Genomic DNA, 27055 nt, shown 5'->3' on the forward strand with positions numbered 1-27055 from the left:
AGACTATATTTTTTTAAAGTGGGAAATGTCACGATTTTAAGTAGCAACCATGATTTTCAACTTACGTGCGAGCCACTATTTAATAACATTACAAGTGTTAATAAACATTATCAAAGTGGCTAATCCATTTTAACTCTTTCCAACATATTATATCAAGAAAATGAAATACTAATTACTAAACCCACCCAAGTATTAGGAAGAAAAATATTGAACAAGGGCAAGGTTCAATATTGTCACGGATGCGTTGGCAGCACTATTTTTAATATTTACACAATCCAAAAACAATCATACTCGTAACACAATATATACAAAAACTAGTCTATATTATAACAATAAACATTTTCTTTACAATTCAAATGAAATCAAACGATTGTTGAATCGTACAACGAAAAAATAAGCGGATAACATAATTAAAAATGATAATCTTAATCGATTGGTGGCTTCATCACCATTACGAAAAGTACTCTTGATTTTCTTCTTTTATCTTCTTCTTATTCTTATCTGAGAAGTAAATGTAAGAAATGAATATTTTGTGAAATACTCACTAAGTGGAGGTCGTTCGAGACATGTAATAACATATATACATAAGAATTGGAAACTTATAGCCATCAACACATATAATATCATATTTCGGAAATTCTTCCTATATACAGTTGTATCCTATCAGTGCTCAAAATATAGGATACTTCAACGTGATAGAGAGAGAAAAACTTATTCTCGAACGAAACTTTCTAAAACGTAATTGATTCTTATACGAATATATTTTAAAATTTTGAAAATATGAAGTGATTTAATGCTTTGGTGTGCCTTTTCTCTCAACTCGTGGCATCTATTCGTAGGGTGGAAGAGCTAGGAAGCTAATTAAGACCAGAAATCATGTCATATTCTCCTGAATTTAGACCATATCTAGCTCAAATCTTTTCCAATTTTCGGTTACCACCGGTTAGTTCGATCTTGGGTGTTGGAGCAGTGCCCACACCCCATATGAATGGTTGAGATTCCACTTTATGGAAAATAAAAAAAAAAAAATTGGGCTGGAACCCCTGCAGGCACTGCCTGCAGGGATAGGATGGAATAATCCGATACCACCATTGTTAAAGATTGGCCTTCCTATTTTCAAAAGTAGAACTGGTTCCACTCTCGCCCTTCTTGACATATGGAGCTTGATTGAAGCGAAATTGCCGTGCTCACATATATCATTTTCATAACAAACGAAACTTGGATTTTATGAAAAAATATAAATGAAAAAATCGAATTTTAACTGTGGTCAATCCAACTATATCTCTCCTACTTGGTTCATCCATTGGGCTATTGTTAGATGACAAAAATTTGTTTGAGACGGTTTTACGGGTCATATTTTGTGAAACAGATATCTTATTTGAGTCATCCATGAAAAAAATTACTTTTTATGCTAAGAGTGTTACTTTTTATTGTGAATATCGGTAGGATTGACACGTCTCACATATAAAGATTCGTGAGACCGTCTCACAAGACCTACTCTTGTTAGATATGTGCTTGACAGTAGAGTTATAGGAAGCAATTTATAATGTATGTAAAATTACCAAAGTATCATCTTCAAAATATTAAAATCATATAAAAAAGCATATAATCAATAGTACTACGTGGAATTATCTATATAGTAATAATTTTATTTTTTTTACTCTTACATTGCACATCACTCGATTATCCTTAATATTTACGGAAAATTTAAGGTCCGATTTTAATAAGTGTCACTAGTCCAGACGCAGGTTTCGAAATTGTCTTGAGCCTGAAATCATGAAAAAGACCGTTAGAAGGGGGGCCAGGAGGGTGTCCCGGCGTAGCCTCTCCGGCGCTGAAGTCAGAGACTGAGGATATAAGTGAAGACCAGCTAAGGGTGCTGCTGAAAAATAATATCGTGAATCCATGAACTGAACACTCAAACCTGGTATTTATAGGAGAATACCTGAGCCCGTAATGGGCATTCTACCTTGGCATGGGCCTTGGCTGCGGATGAGCCAGGGATCCCAATATGGCTTGGGCCTAACCCTAATGGATCCATCTATGAGGTATCAATCTAATCTAAAATTATGTAGCTAGAAATATGAGGTGTGATACATTATTACAATGATTTTTTTTAATCATTCTATTTTTTGCCCTTTTTGTAAAAAAAACTAAAACTATATTTTAATCATACTAATTTAATATCCAAGACATAAAAACAATTTAAAAAGTCCCATAAAAATATATTAAAAAAAGCGATTGCTGATTATCTTTCTTTTGATTGGTTCCATTCTTCTCCACAGCCCATTTCCCTTTATTTCTTCAATTATACAATATGGGCTTTGTTATATTATCGAGCTCAATACTATCTTCAGTCAGGCCCCGATAATTGATTTTTTGACCACTAAATAGTGTCAACTCAGCAATAAACACACACACACACACACATATATACATATAATATATATATATATATATATATATATATAATTTGATTACTTAATATATATATAAAATTTGAATCCAAGTAATCATTTAAGGTTTAATTATTATCATGAATCCCACGCGCGTTGTGGTCGATTCATGTATATGATGCTTCTATCGCACCTACAACAACAATGGGATAAGAATTTAGGAAAATGATAATGTAATAAGTGGACCACGAAGATTCGAGACTAGGGGGTTAGCATTAACCCCATTTCCTTTTCTATCAAATCAATGGACCAATTCAATGATTTGGACACCTCCAACTGATTTCTAAAGGCCCAACTTGTAAAATCAATAATTCAATACAAATTACAATTCATCATATTGCAATATATATAATAAATATAAAACTTGTTAAAAATAAAAATTTACGGTAAAAAAATAAAAATCTAAAATTCACAAAATATATTAAACTACAAAATTTTATAAAATTTTGTCTACTCAATTGTGTTTTTCTTCACAAATTAAGAGACATATTTATAGAATTTATTTGGAAATAATCCAAAAATAAATACGTCATCACAAACTAATTTTCAATATTTACAATTCTTATTTTCAACATTCAATAATTTCAACTCTTTTTTTCAACACTCCCCATTGTAATGATGATCATGATACAATGATTGTCTTCATTACGTGTTTTTGTAATGCCTCGTTAAAGACCTTACTTGGAAAAACCATTTGGGAAAAAAATACAGTCACGTAAACTCCCTCTCATATTAACACGAATGATTCCTCACAAATTTCGTAAATTGCACATCCCAATATTATATATATGCTTTCTGAATATTGTCGTAGGAAATGCATTTGTGAAGAAATTTGATGAGTTTTACTTGATTGAATATAACGAATATCAATATATTTATTCTTCTTAAGCTCTTGGGTGAATACAAAAAACTTAGGAGGAACATTTTTAGTTATATCGCCTTTTATGTTTCCTTCTTTCATTTGAGCAACACATGCAACATTATTTTGAAAGATCTTCTGGTCTTTCAGTGAATGACAACGTGTATTTTCTATAATTTTTCGTATCATTGTTGAATCAGGATATCCTAATCGATCATGCCAATTAATCAGTATTGAAGAATTATCAACTATCATGTTTGATTCAACTGGACTTATATGTGTATAATGCAATCCAGTAGGGAGCATTGATAATTTTTCAACTACATATTTCTTTCCTGATTTATATGTGGTAAGACACATATATTTATCATTTCTTTCATTTATTGTCTGAGTATCATACCCATGTGAATATATGTCATTAAAACTCAACAAAATTTTTTCGATTGTGGTGAATACAAAGAATCAATTATCATAAATTTTGTACCGTTAGGTGACAAAAAATGTGCTTTACCACAACCTTTTATCAAGTCTACATAACCTGATATTGTATTCACCATTGTTTTTGTTGGTTTTAGTTTCAAGAAATATCTTTTATCTCGGATAATAGTGTGCGTTGTACCACTATCAGGTATGCAAAATTCCATGAGATTAGTTCCTTGTTTAGCTTTGTTCATAACATTTTACATATCTCGATTGTTTTCAAAACAACGGTCGCGACCACGACTACGACCACTTTCACGTCCACGACCACGACCTTGATTTTGACATCGACCAAAAGCTTGTCTTTAAATTTGAGTTTGATTTCCAGGTTTAAATTCATTTTTACTTTCAGCGTTTACTTCTGGAAATGATGTTGATCCCGTGTAGGGGTGGGCGTTTATTTTCGGATATTGGGTACCCGATCCGACCCGATCAGGTCGGGTCGGGTATTTTTTAAAAAAATCGGGTTCGTCGGGTACCCGATACCCAAATTTAATTTGAGGGTTCGGATTCGGGTATTTCATCGATACCCGATCGGGTATCGGGTACCCGAATTTTTTTTAAAAAATATTTGGCCTATATGTTTATTCATTTAAAAAATACATATATTTTTTTGTGGCTAATAATGACTCGATATAATGACAAATGATTAATCATAAAATGATTTAATGACATGATATTTTGTGAAATATGAAAAATACATGTTTTTTTTTTAACTTACTAGCTATAACTCGATATAATGACGTGATTTTTTGTGAAATGTGAAAAAAATATACATATATTTTTTCAAAAAAAAATTAAATTTTTTTTCGGATACCCGACTGAGTCGGGTACCCGAAAATATCCGATCATTTGGGGTACCCGATAGTCGGATACCCGACATGATTGGGTTGGTGTCGGGTAGTACAATTTACTACCCGACTTTTCGGGTACCCGAAATTTCGGATACCCAAACCCGAAAACCCGACCCGTGCCCACCCCTAATCCCGTGGGTCGGAACGAATGATTTCTCATTAGCAGCTCGTTTTTTTTTCCGCCACAAGAAGACATGCGATAAGTTCAGAATATCTCGCAAATCCACGCACTCTATATTGTTGTTGTAGAGTTATATTTGATGCGTGAAAAGTGAAAAATGTTTTTTCAAGTATTTCCGATTCCGTAATCTTGTGTCCACAAAATTTTAATTGCTAGATTATTTGATACATCGACGAATTGTAATCACTGACTTTCATAAAATTTTCGAATTTTAACGTATTCTATTCGTTACCGACGGCCGGAAGTATAACTTCTTTTATATGTTCAAATCTTTCTTTATTCCTTTCCATAAAGCCATGAGATATTTTTCAATGAGATATTCACATTTTAATCCTTTAACAAGATGTTGACGCAAAAATATCATAGTTTTTGCCTTTTCTTGTGATGATGAGATACCATTTTCTTTAATGGTATCATTTAAACACAATGACTCAAGATGCATTTCTACATCGAGAGTCCATGACATATAATTTTTCCCCGTAATATCGAGCGCAACAAATTCGAGCTTTGCCAAATTTGACACGGTGATACTATAAAAATAACAATGCATTTTATTAGTTAAGTTATAAACTTATTAAAATGGCAATACAAAGTAAATGATAAATTATAAGTACAAGCATTCTTAAAAATAAAAAAAAACGCGAGGCGGATATTTTCCGATAAATACAAGACTAGTGGGTATAATAACCAAAATAATTATACAAAATAACATTAAAAGAACCATCTTTTTCTTCTTCGAAAATTTTGATGAAGAAAATTTTTAGGAAGGCAAATTAAATTTGGAGTGATTGAATGTGTTTGTAAAATCATATTTGTAGGGTAAAAAATACCATTTATGATCGTTTATGGCCATTAAAAAATCTTAAAAAATAAATGTATGTATATGTAAATTTTATGGTAATAATATGATGTATAAAATGTTAATCATATTTAAATAATTATGTATATAACATCACATTATTATAATGAGGTGTCAGTGACTCTTTTTATATAATATTGTGACATTATACAAAAAAAATATATAATTATTATATAAAACAATAAAAAATATATAAATAATGAAATAATTACATCACGTTATTACAATGAGTTGTCATAGACTCCTTTTATATAATTATATGATATTATTCAAATATATATACAATAAATAAACAATAACACAATAAAATTATATAAGCAGTGTAATAATATAATCACACCATATTATTATAATGATGTGTCATATACTCCTTTTATATAATAACATGATATTATATATTAAATGTATACACAATAAAAATAAATAAACAGTAAAATAAATATTCTTATTTTTGAATATTGTTACCTTTTTCTTGTGTTTTGGAGCTTGGAAAAATATGGAGAATCTTCGAGTATCGTGCTGATAACTTGTTAAAAGCAAAAATTTACGATGAAAAGTAAAAATCTCAAACTCAAAAATAAATTAAACTACACACTTTATAAAAAAAATTTCTACTCAATTGTGTTTTTCTTCACAAATTGAGAGATCTATTTATTAAATTTATTTGAAAATAATCCAAAAATAACATATATCATCACACACTAATTTTCAATATCTACATCTCTTATTTTCAACATTCAATAATTTCAACCATTATCTTCAGCAAAACTCCATGTATTGAATTAAACCTCTTCTACAACCCAGTATTTTTTAAAATTAGACACGTTTATCCAATTTTTAGGAGATTTTTTTTTACACAATTGATAAAATAATTGGAATCACTCTAAACAGAGGCTCTAGCCCGACACTGCACAAATATGATTCAGATAAGGTATATATCATAATATATATATATATATATTGATTTTAAAACACCGAGTCTTTAAAGATCAATAATTTGATATAAAAGGTTATGTGCCTTTTTTTATGTTTTTGTTTTCACATAGGCTAAATACTATTTATCCAAATTATTATAATGATAGAGCGATCAAAACTGGGTAGAAGGCGGATACACCGATCAGGGTAAATTAAAAACTCTCAACATTGCACGCGGATGAAATTCATTTCAGAAAAGTAAGGCTTTAAAATCCATAAATTTAAAAATTATCCGAATAAAGCACGTATATTTAGTATTATATAATATATATAATATAACATAATAATAATAATCAGTGCAGTTAAATTAATTTAATTATTAAATATATATAAAAAATGAATTCTATTTCCTCTAAGCCACCCACGCACAGCTACTAGATGCGTGAATCACAGAAGCACGTGGCATTTTTTCATTGGTCAACCGGGATTATACCCATACCAACTTGCTCGCTTCTTTGTCCGAATATAACTCGACACTTGATAGAAATAGTGGGCTTCACTCTCCCATTATCTCCAGCTAAAAGAGACCTATAGAAATGGCGGCTCCCAAATGGAGTTTAACGGCCAAGATTTGCACCTCATGTAAGACCTCCTACGCCGCCGTCTTCTGCAGCGCGGACTCGGCTTTCCTCTGCACGGCCTGCGACGCCAAGGTCCACGCAGTCAACAAGCTGGCTTCACTCCACGCCCGCGTCTGGCTCTGCGAGGTCTGCGAGCAAGCCCCCGCCAGCGTCACCTGCAAGGCCGACGCCGCCGCTCTCTGTGCCGCCTGCGACCGCGACATACACTCGGCGAACCCCCTGGCACGCCGCCACGAGCGTGTCCCTGTTGCGCCCTTCTACGGCGCCGCGGACAAGTCCTCCCCTTCCGAGGAGGAGGAGGAGGAGGCGGAGTCGTGGCTGATCCCTAATCTGAACACAGACAACGGTGGGGTGGATCTGGAGGAGGATTCCGGGTCGCCCGAATACAAATCCGCCGAGTATCTGTTCAGAGATATGGATCCGTATTTGGATCTTGATCTGTTCTCCGGGGAACAGAAGACGCACGAGCAGAAGCAGCAGCAGTTGTCGCCGGACGGAGTTGTGCCGGAGCATACCATTGGATCGGGTCCGGTGGTGGACGGGTTTCCGGCTTATGAAATGGATTATCCGGGTCCGAAGCACATCATGTACAATTTCACCTCCCAATCCATAAGTCACAGTGTATGTTCTATTATTTTCTTTTTAATTATTGGCAATTGATTTTGTTAGAACGTACCATCCAATCTAAATTTGAATTAAAACACATAATTGCAGGTTTCATCTTCGTCCCTTGATGTGGGAGTGGTGCCGGATCACCATGTCACAGCCGAAGTATCGAATGCTTTCGACAGTAACGAAATCGCCCCCACCCCGTTGTCCGGGGTCGACAGGGAGGCGAGGGTACTAAGGTATAGAGAAAAGAGAAAGAACAGGAGGTTCGAAAAAACCATCCGATATGCATCAAGAAAGGCGTATGCCGAAACCCGACCGAGAATCAAAGGACGGTTCGCCAAGCGATCCGAGCTCGAGATTCACTCCTTCGTCGCTGTGGAGGCATCCTACGGTGTCGTCCCCAGCTTTTAGTTGTGTTTTTTAGATGGCCTTAGTTTTTGTTTTCATTGTGAATTACTATGAATGATCAATTACGTATTTCTGTGTATATTTGGTGTTTTTTTTCCCTTTTAAAAAATTAAAATATATAACGAGTTTAAATATTAATAATTTTAACTTTTATAAGAAAATTTATTTTTAAACAACTAATGAAATAATATAATTTATTTGGTCCCAAAAATAATTTCAATACGTGTGGGATTTCTAAACGCTACTTTAACTATAGTCGACACACGCATTAATTAGGTGGTTGTCTTTTATTTATGATTAACGAGCCACGTATTAATCAAGTTAATAATATTTTATTAATAAAAAAATAGAAATAAAATATAGAAAATAAAAATAAAGTAGTAGTGTTTGGATGAGCGTGGGTCCCGAGAGGATCGAAATCTGAAATCTAATTGGTTGCTAGGATTTCCCCTTATCTTCATATACGTGGTTAGGTTTCGGCCACAAAGTTTTTTAAATTAAAAAAAAAGTTTTATATTCCAAAATATCCGAGCCACATAAATCAAAGATTTAAGAAATGAGGAAAAATCCCAAAATTGTTATTTTCCTTTTTTTATTATTCTTTTTCACTCACGTCTTTTCTTCGGTCAAACTTGCTTTATTTCGAGGCGTTTAACTAATTATTACCTGTTTATTTATTTATTTATTTATTCATTTTGATTATTATTTTAAAATTAATTTGATCATTAATTATTTCATATTCTTTATATGAAATAATTTTCAAGTAAAATGGATAGAAGATTGAAGTAAATAGCAGTATTCAATGAGAAAAAATAATAATAAAGAAAGTAAATAGAAGCATCCATAATTGAATACCAATAAAGTACTTGTAATTTCCATATTAAAATATAAAAATCTAACACATTATAAAAATAATTATTATCCTTATACTCTATATTATACTTTAATCTAATCTAATGTTATAGAGACAAATAACTTAATATCATATTTTGTCATGTTATTCAATATAAAATTACCTTATACATTTTGGTTTTTTACCAAATTTACCTTTAAAAATGTTAATATTTATAATATTATCTTATTTTATTTATACTAAAAATCCAACTGACCACTAAATTTTATTAAACTCTATTTTTTTAAAAAAAGTACAAAACTATACAAAGACATAACATCTTATCGAATGCTAATTTCGTTATAAAATTACATCGAGAAATTAAGAAACTAATTAACAAATTTTATGTTTTCATATCATCATTATTAAAAGGACTAGTGTTTTTAAAAGCAAAATGAATACATATAAATAAGAATAGTCAATAAATCAAAAGACTCATATAAAAACTTATTCCGGACAAGGATGGCAACAAAGCATGGTTACGAAGCAGGTTTGTTATCCTCGTCTCCAATCATCCCTTTTATTTCAGTTTCGAGGTCGAAATCGCGGGAATCAAAATCTCATCTCGTCCTCATCATCGCTTCAAAAATAATATTGGGACGGGGGCATGGGTGAATTCAGAAAATCCACGACCCAAACTTATATTACTATTATTATTTGGAGATGAGGATATTATCCTCGTACTTCTCCTGAACTATTTCTGATATTCAAAAAAATTTCCAAACCTGAACCTAGAAATATTTAATTTACTACCAACAACGTTTAAATAATTGGAGGAAGGCTTGTTTACCTACAACCGAATCAAGTTTCAAGTTTCAACCATTGGAAGAACACTGCTGGAATATAAGGGGAACGACAAGAGCAGCAACCACAAGGATTCTGATTCTTTCCAAGTGGCCACAAAAATTGATCATAGATCACATAATGCATGCTGAACATGTTAATTAATTGATTGCAATCCACAATGCAGCATCGTTGCAAGGCATCACAATCTTCATGGACTATCTTTTTCTTCGTAGTGTCATGCCATCACCAATGGGAACTTACAATTGCTGATTTAGAAGGTGATATTAAGTTGTTCGGAGCTCGATTATAGAAATATATGCACCCTTGATGCTCACACGCTCATCCATCATCAAAATCTTGTTGAAATTCCTTATGCTAACTGTCTTTGAGTCGAGAATACATGGCTCAGAACAGCGCTTAGATAGGAAATATGTAAAACTCATGTGAATCTTTTCTTGTGAAATTTGAGTATACTTTAACCAGAAGATCAGCAACTTTTCCATTCCAAAGGACATTGTCCATCACTATAACTCCTCCAACTCTTACCTGTGAATATGGGATGATGAAGACTTGCTAGTAAATAGACCATGAAACAGATGATGTCTTTTTAAAGTTTGTAAATCGTGCTAGGGAATATGGATTATTTGAACATGCGGATCCTTGGTGATATAATCCTTGGTAGATATTTTATATGATCTAACGAAATAATAGTATATGAAATCTCTGGCCAGAGTGTGGGATGTACATTAAGGAAAGAATTCTCTAGTTGTACATGCGATGATCACTATGAATATTTCATGATTGTATCACATAGCTATCGAATTAATATGCAACCCTCGATGAACCAATGATTGCAGATTCGATCGGGATATATGAGATGAAGGGACCATACTGTACGTTAATCATAACCGACTGGTTCTTGCAGGTACTATCAGTGATACCTAGGGAATAATGGGGCGATGCTACTAGACGCTCTTACCATGATTCGATGGGTTTATTCAGATTTTTTTTTAGAAAAATTAAATCATTTTTAATCATATTAAGAAGCCTTGAAAATATTTAATGAAAAATAAATATTCTTGTCTCGGTCGTCCACGATCTCCTTTCCCCAGTCTATTATCGAATATTCGGGTAAAATCCTTCAATTTCATGAAACCATTTCATATAATCATTTAATCATTCAATCATACCTTTAATCATATAATAAATATAATGCGAGCATTTAAAATCAATTAAATAAAACAATTAAACAATTCAAATAATTTGTATGCATATGGTTTACGTATGTTTGATTTTTTCGGGCGTTAACTTTACTCTGCCACATCATTGTTACGTCAAAAAAAAAAAAATCATTCAGTCTATCCACAATCCAAAAATCATCAAACTACTTTTTTTATTGACCTCACATCCAATTCAAATATTTTAATATTCTCCTTCTTTAAAAATATTAATTACAAACAATTTTTAAAATTTATAAAAATATTAATCACAAATTTTTTTTAAAAAAATTATCAATTTTTTAAAGTTAAATAATTTTTATTATATGTTTTTAAAAAATAATTATAAATAAAAATATATATAATTTATTTTAATATTAATTAATCAATTAATTTTTATTTAATGATTCGGGCTCCCAACAGCTTTGACAAGAGCTCCTTTGGAGATATATCTATAAATCCAATTAAAGCGATGATCATCTCGGATTACTTATGTCGTTCACTGGAAAAATATATGAACCTCGCATGTAAAATAATTATCGACTATCAGGTCGATAATCGACCCTTAAAATATTAGCCTAATAATTTAAATGATTGTTCAAACATAAATTAAATACCCTGTCATTTAATTAACAATAATTGATACATAAAGCCATACAGGTAAAACGAACTTGATAAAGTCATATTATAGTGACATTTTATAAATTAATAATATTTTTAAAATATTAATTTTTCTCAGATGTTAAATTAAATTTTTTTATAAAATAATAAATAATGATTTTTATTCTTATATAAATTTAAGGTTCCGTCAATATCAAAAACCAATAATCCTCTAAATTACAAATATAAACAGAACAATGTAGTAAAATATGATTCTATGTTTTTTTTTCTTGAAATTAAAATCTAGTTGAATTTTATCTCTAATTTTTCTCGTTACATACAAAAAACTTTGGTGTTACATGCGTTCTCAAACCGAGTTTCTATATTTTTATAAATATATATTTACACGAATTTTCATGGTCTCAATAAAATTTGACGATCTCAACAATATTAATTCATTGATGTTTTACTAGATGTACATCATCTTTCATTCATTTAGCGATAAATTTTTTAATAAGTTAAACAATGTTTTTCAGATCGATAAAGAAATATGGGCCGGCTAGCCTTTTATCGTATTTTATACAAAATATTCTTTTGGATCATGTTCTGTAGTGTATTGACTGATCACTTTAATTTGATTTGAATTTCTAAAAGGCCAATTGGCAGGAACATTTATTTAGTTGACGCCATATACCATCTTCTTCCATAAAATTCTTGGCTAAAAGATGGTTGATGCTGCTGCGACAATGGCTTTGGAAACGTTGCGTGACCTATTGATCGAAGAAGTGAAGTTTTATCAGGTGTCGAAGGTCAGGTTGAGGATGTCGGAAGGGAGTTTCAAGCGATGCGCCGTTTCTTGAAGGATGCCGACAAGCGGCGGGATAAATACAACTCTGACATCGTGCGTGGTTGGGTCTTAGAACTTATAGATCTGGCAACAAGGGCTGGGGATGTTCTTGAAAAATATGCTGTTGAAGTTACATCAAAAAGAGGAGCCAAGAACTTGAAAAAAAGGCTCAGAAGATTCACTTGCATTTTGGGTGAGTGTTTGGCTCTTCACAAGATAGGGAAAGAGACTGCAGATATTACGTTTCGCATGGCTGAACTCACCAAAAAATTGGAGTCTATAAGTAGTGGGGAGGGATCGTCAAGTTTCCAGTGCAATGACGATCAACGATTGCTGAGGCAGACATACGGTCGTGGAATTGAAGAGCACTTCGTTGGGATGAAGAATGACATAGATCTTCTTGTATCACGTATGCAAAAGGATGATAGGTCATATCGAGTCATTTCTATATGCGGGATGGGTGGTTTGGGGAAGACGACTCTTGCCAGAAAAATTTACCAACACAAGTTCGATTTTGAAGCTCATGCTTGGGTTTGCATCACGCAGAAACTTCGAGCAAAAGCTATTTTCCAGGAAATATTGAGGCAACTTCTTCCAGGAGAAAACAGTGAACGAGAGGAAGCTGAGTTGGTGAGAGAACTATACGATATACAAAAAGCAAAAAAATGTCTGGTTGTTCTTGACGATATATGGGAAATCGATCATTGGCATATCTTAAAGAATGCATTACCACTAGCAGAATCGAATTCCAAAATCTTGCTCACCACTCGCAATCAAATGATTGCAGACACGGAATTTGTCTACAAACTAGAGTGCTTGACGGAGGATGAAAGCTGGGATCTGCTTCAAAAGATAGCTCTTCCCATCCATGAATCTGAAGGTTAGTTTCATTCCGTTGGTTGATCGATACTTGTAATAAAATACGATAAAAGGCTAGCTGATTCCAGAATGCCAAACTCATGAATTTATCTCTTTTTCCAACATTTTGAATTGATTTCCTATATGCGATAAAAAAAACATGATTAGGAATAATAAATAACAATTTAAATCATTAAATTTCTCTTAATCTTAAAAAAATAACTCAAATAAATCTACTATCCTTATAAAAGTGTGAGTTTCCATGGTTGATTTACTTTTTTACCCTTTACAAAATTGTTACATCCCCTTTAAAATATGAGTTTCCCCATTAAATTTTTCTTCCATCATTATCATCATTAAATAAATGTTGACTGGCATTTAGTTTATTGTATTCTTCCTCCCTCCGTCTCCTCCTCTACCTTCCTTTTTACTCTTCTTCTGCCTTTCACTGTTTCCCCATGAAAATTCTACCGATGATGGTCATCCATGGTCCAGGAGAAACATCTATGATGATTGCACCGAAAAAGAACAGAACATCGGATATAAAAATCGACATTTTTCGTCCGAACCTGTCATTGATCCATCCACCTACTGGAAAAATGAAAAAAAATCTCTTCATTTGCGAATATATGACTTGTTTCAGATTACATGTTTCACATTGTCTCCGAACATATTTTCTTTACACAATATAGAAATGGATCACGAATAAAGATAGCAATGAAAGTCGGAATCAATCATTTGACCCACCGAGTTTAATAATAACAATAATTTCACTGTAACGTTTTACTCTAATAATAATTATTATTAATATCTATTATTTAGTTCATGCGTTTCTCTTTCTCATGGTTTCCCTTTTGGTCTCACTGTGATAGAGTCTTCTAATCTACGTTCAAGTTTATTTTTTAACATTCCTCTTTCCATTTTTGGGACTCTCACCTTCTTCTCTTCTACTTTGGTGGTGGACATGGGAGGTAGAAAGAGAGGCGCAACGTCTGGTTTGGTTTATTGGTACTTCACTCTTACTCCTTACTTTGGTAATTTCTCGTTTTTCTACTTTTTTCTTCATGATGTATTTTATCCTTTTGCTAACGACATGTACTATTTTTTTAGCGGTATTGTCGAAAATCAAGAATCGCGCGGTGCGATTGAACCTAATGTTCTCCGAGGTGTAGTTTTGGGGGTTTTTTTTTTTCAAATTACTGTATCATTTATCATTCCAATACAACATTATTGCATATTTTTAGAAGATAAATAGTATGCTCGTTTTACTGATAAATTACGCTGATCAAGTGTTCGTGCTATCATTAATTTTCTATTCTAAATTTCTTGCTGCAATATCTGATATATATTGTTATTGTTTAATTTATTAATTATTATTATGATCAAGGGAAAATGATAACGAATAATTTTACATTAACATCATCATTACTGTCAAAAGTAATATGTTGAAATTAACACAATAATCGGTTGTTTCTTTACATAACTTATATAATAATATGACGGTAAATGTAATTAATTTCTTGAACGGGTTACTATTTCTTAAATGATATAGTTAAGCAACCTGTTCATTTTTTCATACCTTCTGCATCCTTGTCAGATAATTGGTTTTGTTAACATTACAATTGGATATAAAAAGTCATTTTTATTTATATGCAATATTTATATGTTATGTTGCAGATTGTGCGAGAAAATTAGAGCAATTGTTTTCACTTTTCAAGACAAGAGTAACTCAGTTTTTTTTAAATACTATAAATTTCTTATAACAAATTATTGATTATTTAATTGTATTTTCCAGGACGAGGGCTGAATTCTGCTTCCTTCCGTGTTGCTTACACCATTAATTGTGAGATACTATTTGCTTTATTTATTTATTTTTTAAATCATTAATGTTGCTATTTGTTAGAGTTTCTGATCGTGTTCTGTAAATTTGGAGATAATTATTTACTTTAGTCATGGTAGTCCTCGTGATAATTTTCGTTCTTCTCTTTCCTTTGATAATGGCATTTAGTTTCCGAGTGCGATTTTGCTCAGTTGCATGTTTTGCCGCTTCTTCTCTCGTGTCCCTTCTGTGCCGCGAAGAAGTTTCATTCAGAGCCTCCATCTTTTTGTTGTGACAATGGTAAAATTAGTTTGTCCAGTTCAGCAGCCCCGATTAATTTGAAGTCTTTATTTACGGATCAGGAATTTTCTGCCACTATTTCATTTCGTCGGAAGATCCGCTTGTATAACAGTATTTTCTCATTTACGTCTTTTGGAGTTAAAATTGATAAACAGCTTGCTGCTTCAAGCCGTGGAATATACACGCTCCGTGTTTCGGGACAAATATTTCATACTTTGCCTCCTCTTATTCCCAACGAAGATGGACCAACATACTTCCAACTTTATTTTTGGGATAACGAAAATGAATTGCATAACAGGATGAATGTCGTCGGTGATGCTGCACTTGATGAAAACACTATGGAAGTGTTGATGGATGTCATGAAGGGTAACCCTTATGTAGAATTGTTGCGAAGATTAAATCAATACCCTTGTATTCAAGACCTTAGATTGCATATTTACAAAAATGCTCCTGTCGATCAACGTCGTTATAATACACCGACTGCTGACCAGGTGGCCGCTATTTGGGTAGAAGGTAATAATCCAAATATTCCTTATGACAGAGATATAATTGTATGCAGTTGTGATGGTAGGAGTCATCAAATAAAACATTATTCTGGATGTTATGACCCACTGCAATATCCATTGTTTTTCCCCAATGGTGAAAATGGTTGGCATCAAAATATTCCGGAAGTTAAGCCTGGTGCACGTGATGATTGTACTGCATCAAATGCGCTGGTTCCAACCAATTTTCCTTCAATTGATGACATCTTATCTCGAGAGAGCAGTGGTGAGTATGCTACTTGACATATTATGTATAAGATATGTGTTTAATTTCTTCTACAGTTATGACAACGAATTATATTCTAATATGTAATGTTGTCTATGGAATAGGTGTTCGTGGAAGCAACAATAGAATGGTATCATGTCGTGAATATTATTCTTATAAGCTACAAATTCGAGATAATGATTCATCGATTCTATTATATGGTGGAAGATTGTTGCAACAATTTATTGTTGACATGTATGTAAAACTTGAAACAACAAGACTTGATTATTATCGGTTGAATCAAGCGGAGATGCGATCTGATGTTATACCAAGGTATTGTTGATAGTGTTGTGAGAGGAGAAGCTAGAGGTAGCGAGGTTGGCAAACATATTGTACTTCCGGCATCATTTATTGGTGGACCAAGGGATATGCGTCGGCGGTACCTTGATGCCATCGCTTTGGTAAGGACTTTTGGTAACCAGATTTGTTTATCACTATGATATGTAATCCCGATTGGCATGAAATAAAGAATAATTTGTTTGAAGGACAACTCCCTCAAGACCGTCCGGATTTGACATCGAGAGTCTTCCGTGCCAAATTACAAGATCTAAAGGATCAGATAATTAAAAAGTGTATATTTGGAACAGTTGCAGCGTATGTGTATGTAGTAGAATTCCAGAAACGAGGTCTTCCTCGTGCCCACATGCTCGTAATTCTACAAAATGATTATAAGATTAATTGTGTTGATATGTTTGATGGCTTCGTTTCAGCTGAAATTCCGAACAAGGATTCTCACCCACGTTTGTTTGGTTTGGTTATAAAACACATGATGCATGGACCATGTGGTGATTTAAACAGAAATAATTCATGTATGATTGGTGGTCGATGTAAAAGTCATTATCCTCGACAATTCTCTGAGTATTCTGTTCAAGGTTTAGATGGTTATCCAATATATCGAAGGAGGGATGATGGTCGAACTATTAATGTTCGAAATGCTGCATTAAGTTCACAGTGGGTTGTACCTTATAATCCTTATTTGCTTTATAGATACGATTGCCATATCAATGTTGAAGTGTGCTCTGGAATGACTGCTGTCAAGTACCTTTACAAGTACATCTACAAGGGTCATGACAAAGTAGGTGTGAATCTTTTGTTACATGAATCACAGGAATTGGTAGATGAAATAAAAAAATTCCAAGATGCACGTTGGGTTTCGGCACAAGAATCCATGTGGCGAATTTACGAATTTGATTTAAATGAAATGTCGCCCGCTGTGATTAATTTACCGCTCCATTTACCAAACAAACATTGTGTGACGTTTTGGAAAAATCAAAAATTGAGAAACGTTTTGAATCTTGAACAAACGTCAAAAACTATGTTGACTGAATTCTTTGATCTATGTTCTACTACTTCCAAAGCAAGAGCATATTTGTATTCTGAAATCCCTGAGCATTATGTTTGGGATAAATAGGGTAAGATTTGGATCGAAAGAAAACAACGAAAGGTAATTGAACGTGTCAATGCTGCAAATCCTGTTGAAGGTGAAAGATATTATTTACGCCTGTTACTCCTTCATGTTAGAGGTCCTACTTCCTTTAACTATTTATTAACATTTAACAATCAAATTTACTTCACTTTCAAGGAAGCTTCACAGTCCAGAGGATTACTTGAATGTGATCGAAGTAATTTTGAATGTCTGAATGAGGCAACGACCTTCCAAATGCCTTATGCATTGAGAAGATTATTTGCAACCATCTTGACTTATTGTGAACCCGCCAATGTTCGAAATTTGTGGGACTCATTTTGCAAACATTTGTCTGAAGATTTCACAAGGCATGCAACGAATGATGATTTGGATGTTTTGTTTGTGACACTACATTCTGTTGATTTTTTCTTACAGAGTATGGGAAAAAAAAATAGAATTTTATGATTTGCCAAAAAAACCTCTTCAAAAAGATAGCACACGGAAAGATGTCTCCAAAGAGATTATGGATGAAATGTCAATTCCAGTATCGGCTGATGATGATGATGCCCGGTTCAAGTTAAATAAAGAACAACATAATGCATATGATAAGATTATTGAATGCTTGGATTCTGTGAGAAGTGGATTGTTTTTCGTTAATGGACCAGGTGGTACAGGTAAAACGTTCTTATATCGAGCTTTGCTTGTGACTGTCAGGAAAAGAAACTTGATTGCTTTAGCAACTGCAACTTCGGGAGTGGCAGCTTCTATATTGCCTGGTGGTAGGACAGCACACTCTCGCTTTAAGATTCCGATTGATGTACATGAAAAAAGCTTCTGCAGTATTTCAAAGCAGAGTGGGTTGGCTGAATTGTTAAGAGAAACTCGGCTTATTATATGGGACGAGGCACCTATGGCAAAACGATTTGCAATTGAAGCAGTTGATCGAACATTGCAAGATCTTGTGGGCATATCACAACCATTTGGAGGAAAATTGGTTGTTTTGGGTGGTGACTTTATGCAAGTATTGCCTGTGATTCCAAAGCCATAGTTCAGGAGACTATCAATGGAAGCTTAGTACGGTCTTACTTGTACCCACGTATGCAACAATTAGTGTTATATGAAAACATGAGAGCAAGATCTGACCCTGTATTTAGCGAATTTCTGCTCAGATTTGGCAAAGGAATAGAAGATATTGATGATACGGGAAATATCGAAATTCCCGATAAAATGATTATTAGTTTTTGTGATGATGATATTGACTCATCAGAGCAAAAATTGATTGATGCAATCTTTCCGGACCTTGCTGAGAACAACCACTTGCCAACATATATGACAAATTGAGCAATTCTTGCAACAAAAAATGCTTATGTACATAAGTTGAATGACAAAGTATTGCCATTGTTCCCCGGAGAATTGAGGACATTTCTAAGCTTTGATGAAGCAATCGACGACACCCAAAATTTTTATCCGGAGGAATTTTTAAATATTTTATCTCCTACAGGTTTGCCTCCTCACCGTTTATCATTGAAAAAAAATTGTCCGGTTAAGTTGTTGCGAAATCTTGATCCATCTGATGGACTCTGTAATGGAACGCGAATGGTTTGTAAAAGATTTCAGGCTAATGTTATACATGCTGAGATAATCGTAGGACAGCATTCTGGAAAACAAGTTTTTATCCCTCGAATACCATTATCACCTGCTGAAAATGAAGGTTACCCTTTCCAGTTTAGAAGGAAGTAATTTCCTATTCGACTTTGTTTTGCTATGAAGATTAACAAATCTCAAGGACAAACTATTCCAATCATCGGTATCTATTTACCGGAGCCCGTCTTCTCCCATGGTCAATTATATGTTGCACTGTCAAGAGGCACGTCTATGATGAATACAAAAGTGATGATTAAACCAGATATACTTAAAAATGTTGGTGACTCGCAAACAAAAAATGTGGTGTACAAAGAAGTTCTAGACAACTCTCCCTCGTCACTATAGAAGACATTCTGCCAGGTATAGTTCGTGAGTACTATGTGTGAATATTTTCTCAATAATATGTTAAATTTTTATTGAAGATAGTCCAAAGTTTAATATCTTGAATAGAATGTAAATGATCTCATTTATACTACGGAATTCTTCAATGCCGTTCCATTAACCATTTTCCTCTCACTATATTTCATATAATATGAGATCCTATTGTAAGTTAATAGTTACGTTGACAAATTTTAAACCAAATTATTTTCGTCTCATTTCAAGTATCCACTTTTGTATATATTTATTTTCATTTGCGGGGATTAAACATCTATGCTTAGTTAGCTGGGGACGAATTATTTTCATATTAGTAAATTATTTTCATATTAGTAGTTTTTTTATGGGAGGATATTATGATATAAAGTTCTTATATTTATAAGCATGCTTTCTTCAGCTTATTCACCAATATTTACTTTAATATTTGGAATATTACAATCATTTCCAAATGTTTTGTTGTCCACGTGCAACGCACGTGTATTCTACTAGTATATCAAAACGTAAACACATCAAGATTACACATATTAAGAATATTTCACTTAAATTCCCAAAACCTGCACAAGATATTGGCCAACAATCTGCTGTCACCCGTTGGGAAGTTATCGAAGTTCATTATCACCTCAAGATTAATGTGATATCTATGACAATCAAGTCAAGTTAATTTGATGTTGTCAAATTATTAAAATTATAATTTCAAGGGATCCAATCCAATGAATCTTTTTATGGAACCTATTATTTGTTTATTGTTGTGTATATACTGTTGTCGTCGAGATGGAGATTGATTTATGTTTGCCAATTGTGCACACAGGGTCATCTACAGCCAACTCGAAACATTTTAAAGCTATAGGAAGGGAATTGGTACGCAAATGTGGGTGTCTACCCCTAGCAGTATCCGTTATTGGTGGAATTTTGCGCGGAAAACTATATTTAGGGGACTGGAAAAAGGTTCTCGAGAATATAGATTCACACCTGAAGCATGGGAAGGGTGTTGACGCCAATAATAAAAGGGTAGTACATGTACTAAACTTGAGTTACGATGTATTGCCTTACTACCTAAAGTTATGTTTTCTGTATTTAGGATGTTTTCCAGAGGACAAAGATATAAATGTGGAAGGCGTTTATTTAATATGGATGGCAGAAGGATTGATTTCATCAGACGATAAAGGGCGAAATGAAACTCTTTGGGATGTTGCCGAACGTTACTTAAATGAGCTAGCAAGCAAATGCATGGTTCAGGTGAAAATGAGTGCCGAGGGATTTAAATCGTGCCGCCTTCATGATTTGGTGAGAGACCTATGTTTGTCAAATGGAAAGGATGAGAATTTTTTCGAGGATTCTCAAGGAAAAATTCGAAGATTAGCAATCAATTTGGTCGATGACGATGCAGCATGTAGTGTTGGACGGTTTAAAAATGCAAACTTGCGATCTATTCTATTGCTAAACAACCAGAGAAGAGATCTTGATATTAAAAAAATCTGGAAAAGTCTATTCAGCAACGCATTGCTCAGATCTCTCAAAGTCTTGGTATTGGTAAACTGCGAATTTGAGGATAATAAGTTACCTTATGCTCTGAGAAAACTAGTGATGCTCAAGCATTTGAGTATAAGATTTTGCGGGGTCTCGGAGCTGCCAGAATTTGTCTGCAAACTACCATGTTTACAATCAATGGAACTGCGATCTATAGAAAGTATGACGTTACCAAATTCAATTAATAAGATGGGACGACTGAGGCATCTCTTGATAACGAAGATTAATGGTGGGATAAGACTAAGACTCGATGGCTTAACGGAATTGGAGACATTGATTGGGTTCAGTAGTAAGGTCTTTGATACCAACCGTATCCAAAAATTAACCTATCTCCGAAGTTTTGGTGGGTATGTTCATGATATAGAAAGCTTGTCTGTAGTTGTTGAACACATCACTAAACTCAAGGATCAGCTTCGGGCGGCAAGATTAGAAATTGGAGTGAGTGATTTGAGTTCCGAGGAAGGTTCACTTGTCATCGATTCGTTAACACATTGCCCACTTAATTCTTTGAGAATTGATGGGCGATTGAAGAGATTGCCGACTTGGGACCCTCTGTTAATCCAGAATATTCATACTTTGAGCTTTTTTAGAAGTAGAATTCTGGATGATCCGATGGAAACACTACAACATCTTCCGGCACTACGAAGTCTTTGGTTGTCCTGGGATGCATTTGATGGAACTGAAATGGTTTGTGGGAGTAAAGGATTTCCTCGGCTCAAGAGTCTTAGACTTTGGGGATTGAGTAATTTAGAGGGATGGAGAGTGGAAGAAGGGGCAATGCCAAATCTTTCGGAACTCGAAATCTTTCGTTGTCCGAAATTGAAGATGATTCCACAAGGAATAATTTTCATGACTTCCATCACAGATCTGACTATTTGGGGAATGCCCAATAATTTCATGGAGCGGTTGAGAAGAGAAGGAGAAGATTACCACAAAATCAGTCATATACCATTCATTAATTTGGAAATACCCGGCGAATAGTAGGGCTTGTTTGCTTCATGTTGTAGACACAACATTTTGGATTTGTGTGCTTCCAAACAAAAGTCTTTAATGAGATTATAATATATTTGTATATTTCATACTACACTATATTCCATTCTTATATTTTTATTATTTTCTTCCATACCTTCCACGGCATTGGAAGGTATATATGTCATCTTTTGAAGGTATAACTGTGGGATTTAACTTGATCCATGAGCCATCGACCAATTATGTTACTCACTGAACTTTGTAAATTTGAAACATTGGCGGAGTTTTTGGAACTTTCTAAAAGTTCTCTCTTAGCTGCGATGGCATTGGAAGGTATACTTGTCATCTTTTGATTGAATGTCCGAGCTATAACAGTAAGTAGATATTCTGATATATCTGATTTTTTTACAGCTCTAGCACCTAATCACATTTTGGTCTTGCAACGTTCAGCCATAAAAATCGGCTTGTATGATGTTCAGGGAGATTCGCATGTCGGGCTGGCAATGCAGCTCAAAGATGTTATGCCATTGTTTTCATTTTTAGCTCATGTATTGTCGGGTTTTGGAAAAGCTAGGAATCTTGATTTTGATGATAACTAAACTTGTCATTATGATGCTAACATATTTCATTAAGGGTGTAGTTTATGGAGGAAAAGCCTAGTCATTCATATCCAACCCACGCTTAGATTTTGGAACTCATGACTTCTAGGAAACTCAAAAATTTGATTACATTAGTTGTTCTGAACTCCTCTCGATATATAATCTTCAAACCATACGTCAATTCCCAAATTTTCCTTCATCAAAAAAATCTTCAGAAAAACCACTTTTCAATTAAACCTCAAACGAGATGACTTTGAAATTTACTATTTGATGTTTATTTATGACCTTATCATGTTCTAAGCCTTTCCAATAGTTTTCAAAAAATGACTTCTTCCGCCCCTCATAAATTCTCATGAGGAGGTCGTTTTCTTAATTAAATAGTTATAACTTTGCATAGAAACTTGAAATCCAATTCGGCTAACTGTTCCTTAATCCTCATGAATTGTATTTTCAATTCATATGAAAATATTATGACTTTTATTTTTGAATTATTTCATTGATTATGCATCGAAAGTTTGTTATCTATATGCGTAGACATGTTCGAATTTTTTTTCATGATCTTTTACAGGAAGTAGGATTTAGTTTGAGAAATAAAAATTTGAGAATTAGTGTTTATGGAACTCGGGTCGATTGGAATTTCAACCTTGTAGAAGATTATTATTGATATTTGTGTTATTTTGACAATATTAGTTAGTAGTTTGACTTTTAAGAGTTTTATGTTACTTCAATAATAATAATAATCATCATCATCAAGATCACATCACATGGTCGATAAATAAAATTATGATACGATTTTTTGGAATTATTTAAAATCGATTTTGGGACAAGTCTTTATATTAAATGATAAATAGAAAATTTGATATTGGTATTATTTTTCGGACTTAAGTTAGATTGATTTTGTGAGAACCCAAATTTTTGGACACGTAATTAATTAAATATAGACATGTATAAGAATTTATTTTCGAGTTATAATAAATTCGAAAATATAAATAATACATGAAAATCGAAATCCGGTGCAAGATACACGATAAATTAAGGCTGGACATCTACTAAATTTGGAAGAAAATATTACACACAAGGTAGATTTTCTCAACAAGGTAGCATCCTAATATTTAAGGAATGAGTATCTCGAAATTATGGAAAAAATATCAATCGAATTATGGTAGGATTTTTACATCACCCTTATAAATAGGAGGACTCTCTCATTCAGAATTTACATGAATTTTTCGAGTTCCTCCCCAAATTTTCGAAATTTTGCTCCTAAAATGCTGCACGAGTCATCAAAATTCTTTCGAAGTTCAGAAATTCGTTTCTCTCGCTCAGTTGCTCGGAATCCGATCTCCACCGTTCAGAATATGCTCTGATATGTTTCGAATAACATATCCAAATTTCAGAAAAATCCAACGGTTAATTTTTTGTTTATAGCCTTTGCAAGAAAACTGCCCAGATTTTAGGCGAGAATTCAGCATACCTACGGTTTTTGTTCATAAGCAGGTCAAAAAGACTTCCAAACTCGATCTCCACCGTTCATAATTTATTTAACATACTTGTGAACGTACCTTAAAAGTTTGAGCTCGATCCAACGGTTCAATAAGGTACAAGAAATTTTACAAGACGACTGATTTTTCGGTAGATGTGATGTTGCGTTTTTGAAACATGATTCTTCTATGGTTTATGAGTTCTTCACGTGTTCTTCCAGTATAAGGTAAGGAGGCTTGTTTTAAAATATGTTGCGTATGAATTATTTCGTTTTTGAAAGTTTCGGTTGAGCACCTTCACTCTGTTTCTACGTTTTTTTGCGATTTTAGTACGTTACGTGTTGGCACTGTGAGGATTCCCTGAAAATGGGTGGAATTCCAACATATGGCCCTTTACGGTAGGATAGAACCGTTTTATGGCCTCGCCCCTTAGAGGATTAAAACTTAGGGACTGATATCAGTAAACCATAGAAGGTGGAAAAATCGCAGTGCTGTTATGATATGAATATGATGATATGTTACGAAAAGCATTATATGTTTATGTGGTATTTTCGAAAATGGTGCAAATATTTTTATGTTGTGCTCGAACGGCCCCCACTTGCTGAGTGTTTCCCAAAATACTCACCCCTTACTCTATCCTCCCCAGATAAATCAGAAGAAGAAATAGAGAAAGAAGAATCGGACACCAGTTCTTGGACTGATAGTGGACGCATGAAGAATTTTAATTAAGAATATGTTATTGTGAGTTTCTAATCCAAGATATAAACGCTTCCGCAGATTTTTATCGTTTCAGATGTACTATTGTAAAGACGATTCCATTTGTATGGTATTTATGATATATAAACTGGTTTTGGTGTATACTGTACTACGAGGCTTGTTGTTTAGCGATTATGTGATTGTTGAATAACGCCGGTGTCAACTAACTCCGGTCTCGGGGCGTGACATTTAAGTGGTATCAGAGCCGCCAGGTTCATAATCCAGTTGGGAAGAAAAATTTGTCAGATTATGGCAAAAGGCTGATGCAGTCCCGTTCGGAACTTCCAACAAGTATTATTCATAACTTTGATGTGAGGCGTGGTACGAAAACGAGAAAATCTTTCGTTTAGACCTCCGAAATCGCGTTTTTTGCTATTTTAGGAAAGTTTCGTAGAATTCCCAACTTTTCATAGGAAACTCAGAATTTAATTCCGTCGACTGTTATAGAATCCTCTCGACGTATTCTTTCTATCCATGGGTCAATGTCCAAACTTTCTACTTTTGGAAACTTTCTTGAAAATCTCGTTCAACGTGTTTCTTGAACTACTTGTCGATTTTTTTTGAAATTTTATTATGAAGACAATTAGTATTTGTATTTATTTTGAGAATATATCTATCAGAGATAAGTCGACTTAAGCTTCTGATTTAAGGAAAAAAAATTGACTCGAGGATGATAAGTTATTTATGAAAATTGATATGAGAAAAGTTGATATAAGGATTATATCATAAGTTTTGGGTAATGTACTATAGAAGTTGATTTTGTGTCGATAGTTAATTGTGTGAGCAATATGTTTGGGTTATTAAGAATATTAAGCGCTAACTTTAAATATGTAGGACATTGGAATATCTTGTGAGAAAATATCATCAGGTTACGGAATTTATATTATTTTGGGATAACAAGTAGGCTACGACCTTACGTAAAAAAAAAAGTAAGTTATGAGATATTGATGGGTATCAAGGAAAGTATAATACAATAAATTTTGACTTTTATGGTACTAAGAATGATTCAAAGAGAATGACATTCAATGAACTCCTTTGTTTTAGAGCGTGATAGGCTCGTGATCTTGATGAAAGTAAGATTTAGTAAAAGAATAATTATTTGAGGTAACGACTAGGTTATAATTTTCGGGATTTAAGTCAATAAGATATAGACCAATACTGAGTTAAGTTTCAATATTCTATATGTGTTTTAAGTTTTGAGATAGTAATTGGGATAATTTCAAGATAAGATAAAATTAGTATCAATTCGCATATATTCAGTGCCGACTTAATTCAACTCACTTCGGTAGATTTCGACGCCATCCTAAGGATGAACTGATTAGCTAAGACCCGTGCGAGAGTAGATGGCCAGAGTAAAAATGTCAAACTCTGAACCCCAAACCAAGAAGAAATCAGATACCATGGCTATGCCAAGGAACATAAATGCATTTTTTCTGTTACCCAGAATTGGAAAGCCATAATATCGGGAGAAGAAGTTTACCTAGCAATGATGAACAAAGTGCAAGAATGAGATAAGCTGAAATTGGAAGATATTCAAATAATACGAAAATTTTCAGACGTTTTTCCAGAAAAGCTTCTTGGAATGTTCTCGGACTAAGAAGTAGAGTTCGAGATAAATTTGGTACCAGTGATGCATTAATCTCCAATAAACTGTACCGAATGGCTCCAGATGAACTCAAGGAGCTAAAAGAATAACTCCAATAGTTGTTAGATAAAAAAAACAATGGATTAGGCCAAATGCATCTCTTTGAGGAGCCCCGGTCCTATTTGTAAAGAAGAATTATTAAAGTACGAGATTGTGTATAGATTATAGAGAACTCTATAAGATCACAATCAAAAATAAATATCTTCTTCCAATGATAAAAGATCTTTTCGATCAACGTAAAGGAGCTATAGTCTTCTCCAAGCTTG

The 27055-nt window shown here is 33.6% G+C and overlaps 3 protein-coding genes across 6 annotated transcripts; all 3 read left to right on the top strand.

Moving 5' to 3' along the window:
* Window positions 1–7158: 7158 nt before the first annotated feature.
* Window positions 7159–8344, top strand: LOC142518762 (zinc finger protein CONSTANS-LIKE 4-like). The gene is made up of 2 exons (XM_075621576.1): window positions 7159–7866; window positions 7960–8344. Exons 1-2 carry the CDS (start codon window positions 7201–7203, stop codon window positions 8266–8268), a joined length of 975 nt encoding a protein of 324 aa, XP_075477691.1. The 5' UTR covers window positions 7159–7200; the 3' UTR covers window positions 8269–8344.
* Window positions 8345–12331: 3987 nt separating this feature from the next.
* LOC142517945 (putative disease resistance protein At1g58400) lies at window positions 12332–22393 on the top strand. Of its 2 annotated transcripts, none has more exons than XM_075620476.1 (2): window positions 12332–13487; window positions 20636–22393. In XM_075620476.1, the coding sequence occupies exons 1-2, from the start codon at window positions 12605–12607 to the stop codon at window positions 22321–22323; spliced, it is 2571 nt and encodes an 856-aa protein (XP_075476591.1). In that variant the 5' UTR covers window positions 12332–12604; the 3' UTR covers window positions 22324–22393. The 2 variants fall into 2 exon arrangements, with proteins under 2 accessions (XP_075476591.1, XP_075476590.1); XM_075620475.1 differs by having other exon boundaries at window positions 12333–13487; window positions 20624–22393.
* Window positions 13746–19943, top strand: LOC142519516 (uncharacterized). Of its 3 annotated transcripts, none has more exons than XR_012813785.1 (5): window positions 13746–14631; window positions 15261–15308; window positions 15474–16352; window positions 17803–17872; window positions 17974–19943. XR_012813785.1 is itself a non-coding variant. In XM_075622556.1 (5 exons), exons 1-5 carry the CDS (start codon window positions 14430–14432, stop codon window positions 16672–16674), a joined length of 1245 nt encoding a protein of 414 aa, XP_075478671.1. In that variant the 5' UTR covers window positions 13746–14429; the 3' UTR covers window positions 16675–17392. The 3 variants fall into 3 exon arrangements, 2 of the variants coding, with proteins under 2 accessions (XP_075478671.1, XP_075478670.1); XM_075622556.1 differs by lacking the exons at window positions 17803–17872; window positions 17974–19943 and adding an exon at window positions 16457–17392 and having other exon boundaries at window positions 13746–14473; window positions 14576–14631; XM_075622555.1 differs by lacking the exons at window positions 17803–17872; window positions 17974–19943 and adding an exon at window positions 16457–17392.
* Window positions 22394–27055: the final 4662 nt, after the last annotated feature.

This window comes from Primulina tabacum, chromosome 11, assembly GCF_025594145.1.
Source record: "Primulina tabacum isolate GXHZ01 chromosome 11, ASM2559414v2, whole genome shotgun sequence".
NCBI classification, from domain to species: Eukaryota; Viridiplantae; Streptophyta; class Magnoliopsida; order Lamiales; family Gesneriaceae; genus Primulina; species Primulina tabacum.

Bases quoted from the DNA above. Each gene is read 5' to 3' on its own strand.
- LOC142518762 (XM_075621576.1), top strand. From the start codon at position 7,201: ATGGCGGCTCCCAAATGGAGTTTAACGGCCAAGATTTGCACCTCATGT. The intron at 7,867-7,959 runs GTATGTTCTATT...ACATAATTGCAG, and splicing joins CCCAATCCATAAGTCACAGT to GTTTCATCTTCGTCCCTTGA.
- LOC142517945 (XM_075620475.1), top strand. From the start codon at position 12,605: ATGCGCCGTTTCTTGAAGGATGCCGACAAGCGGCGGGATAAATACAAC. The intron at 13,488-20,623 runs GTTAGTTTCATT...TTGTGCACACAG, and splicing joins TCCCATCCATGAATCTGAAG to GGTCATCTACAGCCAACTCG.
- LOC142519516 (XM_075622555.1), top strand. From the start codon at position 14,430: ATGGGAGGTAGAAAGAGAGGCGCAACGTCTGGTTTGGTTTATTGGTAC. The intron at 14,632-15,260 runs GTGTAGTTTTGG...TGTATTTTCCAG, and splicing joins TGAACCTAATGTTCTCCGAG to GACGAGGGCTGAATTCTGCT. The intron at 16,353-16,456 runs GTGAGTATGCTA...TCTATGGAATAG, and splicing joins CTTATCTCGAGAGAGCAGTG to GTGTTCGTGGAAGCAACAAT.